This window comes from Monopterus albus, unplaced genomic scaffold (assembly GCF_001952655.1).
Source record: "Monopterus albus unplaced genomic scaffold, M_albus_1.0 scaffold267.1, whole genome shotgun sequence".
Classification (NCBI taxonomy): domain Eukaryota; kingdom Metazoa; phylum Chordata; class Actinopteri; order Synbranchiformes; family Synbranchidae; genus Monopterus; species Monopterus albus.
In genome coordinates this window covers 1,304,603-1,309,691 of record NW_018128147.1, presented here as the reverse complement: position 1 = coordinate 1,309,691, position 5,089 = coordinate 1,304,603, and the positions used below count along the sequence as shown (strand labels likewise).

General features: G+C 39.8%; 1 protein-coding gene across 1 annotated transcript in view; it reads left to right on the top strand.

Moving 5' to 3' along the window:
• amot (angiomotin) overlaps positions 1–5,089 on the top strand; it is a 125,969-nt gene that overhangs the window by 25,059 nt on the left and 95,821 nt on the right. Inside the window, exon 4 of the mRNA XM_020621735.1 lies at positions 1,660–2,206. Coding sequence (XP_020477391.1) covers positions 1,660–2,206 — 547 coding nt within the window. The remainder of the gene's footprint in view (positions 1–1,659; positions 2,207–5,089) is intronic.

Genomic DNA, 5,089 nt, shown 5'->3' with positions numbered 1-5,089 from the left:
TTCGTGAAACTTCGTGAAATAAATGTTAATATCTTTATTGACAATTTACTAGTATTACCAAGAGACATTTAAGTTGTTGAATGCAGTGCTTATTATTGTATTATTTAACGTTTAGTTAATGCTTATTACTGCATCAACAAATGTTAGCAGTGTCGTTAAAAACTATTAAATAATGTATGAGGTAATACTTTAATTAACATGAAAAACATTAGTACATGATTAATAAATGCATTAGTTACCTATTAGTTAATGCTTATTACTGCATTAAGTACGGTTAATTAATGTACCCTTATTGTAAAGTGTTACCATTTTTTAAATCTATCCCTAATATCTCTGTTCACCCGAATGGTGCTGTATGACTGACCCCTAATCCACACTGAATGTGTTTTTGGATGCATTTTCTTTGTGCATCTCACGCCTGTTTCATGCTGCATATAGAATTCTACTTTACCAAACACGTCAGTGTTTACAAGGTGGGCATGAGATGCACATGTCCCCTGGAACCCTTGTGTTTTTATGCTTCAGGTCTATTTTTTTTCTTCTGCCACATTTAGTGACGTGTAATCTTCAGCTAATTAAAGTCACACAAACACTGATACTGTACTTTCTGTTTCTACTGGCATCTGTTATGACTGATACATAAAAATGTGGTTTCTGATGATCTTACATGAAAACTATTTTTGTCTCATACACTTGTGTTGTTGGTCAGCCTGCAATAGACTCTTTGCCCCACTGTGTCATGATTCGGTTACGCTGCTTCCTGTCTGGCTTTTATTTTGACGTTACTTCCTGTTTTTGTTTCACCTTAGTTTCGGTCTTTTTACGTTCTTAATCACTCACATTAGATTCACCTGCTCCTGATTAGTTTGCACCACGTTATAAGCAGCCTTCACCCATTAATCCCTGCCAGATTGTTTTAGACTCCAGCTCTGACTTTCCAGCACTATTTTCGGCTTTGGTATTTGTGTTTCTGACCCGGACTGTTTCCTTGGATAATTCTGTTCTGCCTTGCCCTCAAAACTCTGACTGCTTCTAGGTGTATCGGCTTAACAGTCTTATCTTTGGACAACGTGTTTTGGATCACCTCTGTTGTATGTGTTTGCTGGCTCTGACCTCGGACTGCTAATAAGGACGTGAGTTTTGTGTTTTTCACCGTGTCTTGTATGTTTTGTTTTGTTTTTGTTTTTTTTTTTGTTCTACGTTAGTTCTCGTAATAAAGAGACGGTTTTGTTTTACACTTCCTCGTCTGGCTATTTAATTGAGTTCACCTAACACTTTTCGGCCGTATCGCTCGCCGTTTCTGACACACTGCTGTGTTGCTGACAGACAGGTGTTCTAAAGACAGAATGCGCTGCTCACATCTCGCTTTCAGTGTAGATTAAATGGAATCACACTTTGTTAGTGTTTTCGTCTTGCTTTCAGAGTAAGGATTATTATTGTTATAGTTAATACAGACAGTCAATGGCCAATGACACATAACCACGAGCAGTGGCCACAAATTGACAATAAACAATTAAATCATGGTCTATTTCAGCAGGCAGTTCAATGTTGAACACATGAACACGGTCGATCCAGTAACACTGTAAGAAAGGTTTTGTACATTGACGAAAGATACCAGCCATGTTTGAGAAATGTGCAACCATAGTGATCTCTCTTCAGGTCCAGTAAGGATGGTTCAGTTCACTCCCAGAGGGCCCTTCACCAGCACAGCCCCACCTCTTCCGTCACTTCTGTAGGCTCCTTATCCCGCACCCAGTCCTCCACCCTCAGCAGCATGTTCAGTGCCTCCCACTCCTCCCATCCTTCCTTCCCTCGCCATCACCCCCAAAGCCAGGGAGAGCCCTTACAAAGCATGGGACCCCGCAGTCCACAGGGTCCTGGCTCCCACTGTGCAGGAGAGACCTTCACCCTAGGGCCCATTCATGGGAGGGGTCACATTTTCCCTCATGACCCTTATGGCTCCACCCCAAGGATACACCATCAACAGCAGCACCATCAGCAGTTACAAGGACCACAACCCCCACAGCCCCAGCTGCCAGTGCAAAGCGGGCATTTTCCCCACCCACAGTCCTACTCCAACCTGCAGGGGGAGCCCTTCGCTATGATGGCACGTGCCCACCAGATGGTGGATGTACTGACAGAGGAGAACAGAATGCTGAGGCAAGAGATGGAAGCGTGCCGTGAGAAGGTCACCAAGTTGCACAAGGTAATATCTTCTGCACAAGAGCTTTAAAGAACATGTTCAAATTTAAGTAAGTCTATCTTAAAACAACACTGTGCTAATATTAGGGGTGTAAAGATGCATGTACTCATGAAATGTAAGGCTATGAACAAATCTTTTAAACTATACAAAGACCAACATATCATCATATACAGGAATATTGATCAAATGTCACTGTAATCAACAATCACCATGCTACAAATAATAAAACTGATTGGCAAATACTTTCATCTAGAACCAAGCTAACAAAATTTATATCAAAAAAGTCACATGGGCACAAAAATTCAACACAGCCTTACACTCATGGTCACCATGTGCACATATTCTGTTGCTAATAAGTAGCCCACACAAACTGTGACCTCAATGAGCAATGGAGTGATACAATCAACCAAAATTTTATTCAGACATTCTTGTATATTTAATTTTGCTGACATTATAAACTTAATCACCTACAACAGTTTGTCTCGCAGCATGGAAGTGTTTGTCATCTTCCAGATTTCCTGGGGTCAGATGCATAAATCTGTAGAGCCAAGACTAAAACTGCATGCAATAATACAGAAGTGACCACACATTGCTTTCATCGAGTTTATAAAGCCGCATGTATGCCTGGTTCTGAATCATCATGGGATTGGGAGTTTTTTCCGCTTCCACCATTATCCATAAATAGACATGGACACACCTTTTAATCAGTCATTTTCATAGAACAACTCAGTCTTGAACCACTTGTTACAAAACATGACAATGAAAGCAACAGTAAAATTAAGTATGTGTGTGAGTGTTTATATATTGAAACAATGCGTTATAAAAAAATAGGAAATATTTTGTCAGATGGCTTTATGTGAAGACAGTTTGGTACATGTCAGAGTAATATAATGCCCGCTCTGTCAAATGAGGTGGGATTGCGTTTTGGTCAATAAGCCCCGCCCCTTCAGGTGTTCTATAACCCCCATCCACCTTCCTGGTTTTTCACACCTGTGCTTTGATTTGTGGTTTTGTGACCTCTAATTGCCGGGGATATCCTGACCATAAAACTTTATTACTGGATTTTCACTCCTCAGCTTCCTCCAGGCAATGATTTGTGATCTTATGACTTCCTTTACCTCTGGATTGTATCTAGGGCTGCAACAACTAATCGATAAATACAATAATAAAAATAGTTTGCACTGAATTTAATTATCAATTAGTTGGGTCTGTGCAAGATGGCCAAGCGCAGACATGGCTGCGTCAGGGATTGTGTGAGTGCCACTCTTCCACACTCTAATTCAGTAGGTGGTGGTGATGCACCTACAAATTGGTTTGTCAGCTGCTAGTCAAAAGAAGAAGACTGGGTGAGCACATCATTGAAGCATAGCAAAAACAAAAAAATGGTGGAGGTTACAGCAGAGAATAGTGGAACACCAAGTCATCTAATGTTTAGGAGTTAATGTATGAAATTATGAAAATAAAATTATGATAAAAATATGATGTACCTGACTTTAAGTAACGTGGTTATGTTACTACGTATATTATGATGCTAATTATTTATTTAGGAACATAATGGTGGGTTGAGTAGGCTATTAATAATAGGTGCTAAATGCAATTGCATTTGTGTAAATGTGAAGCATATTGAGTAGCCAAGTATATTAAATTTGTGTTTTTATGTTTGTAATGAATGGAACTCCATGTGCTTTCAATTTGCTGAAGATGATGGTCATCTGATGTCTTTCAGTGATTTCCTGTGAGCATGTGTTTGTGTGCCCACAAGCAAAAATATTTTCTGTTAGGTTTTATATACAGCTCATTCCTGTATACATTCCTATAAAATAAAGAACATAATGAGCCATAACTGATTACAGGTGCTTTTTGGGTAGCCTTGTTCTACATTATTTTGCCTTGACAAAAAAGATGCCAATGATTTTTATTGACTGCCCCCCTACTGTCGGACTTGCCTCCCAACCTTTTTTTTTTAAGTTCCTATTAGTAAAATATGTTTCTATCACATGGTCATAAGTTGTTCAAATTGTTGAAACAACCAAGTAGAGAAAATCAATAACATTAATAAACACACATTCATGTGAGCTTGCCTGACCTCCACCATATTGGCAAAATGCTACAGTACATTTCCTTGAGTCTTATGCATATTATTAATAAAGCTTATGTTAAAAAAAAAAAAACATCCATTGGTGCCATTGTAAAAGTGAAATTTTTTGACTGTGCCCGGTTTTGTGGATATATTTTCCCTCCTGCTGCTTCACTGTGACCAGAGGATGTGGAGAAAAATATAGGGCCGGAGGTTACTGCATGTCCGGGAATGTTCCTGTACAGGCACTCACTGTTTTACCTGACTGGGTCTAACCTACCACCAGCCAGCCCGTGAAGGCCCCCGGGGCAGTGAATGATCAGCTGATCAACACTGGATTTCCCCAGAGCATAGTAGCTGTTTGTTTTGACTGCTCGAGGCCAGTGTGTCTCCTGCATGTGATGTGTTGTTGGTTAATGAGAGGATTAATGATCCATGATGTTATTGTCAACACTACGCTTCCTATTGGAATTAATTTCACTACTTTGGGGCTGTTTACAGGATAAATCACACATAAACCAAGTCTCTAGAACTGCCTTCTTTCACCTGCGTGACATTGCAAAACTCAAGAACATCCTGTCTCAAAGCGATACTGAAAAACTGGTCCATGCATTTGTTACTTCCAGGCTGGACTACTGTAACTCTTTACTATCCGGATGTCCCAATAGTTCCCTAAAAAGCCTCCAGTTAATCCAAAATGCTGCAGCCAGAGTACTGACAGAAACTAGCAAGAGAGATCATATCTCTCCCATATTAGCTTCTCTCCACTGGCTCCCTGTAAAATTCAGAATAGAATTTAAAATCCTTCT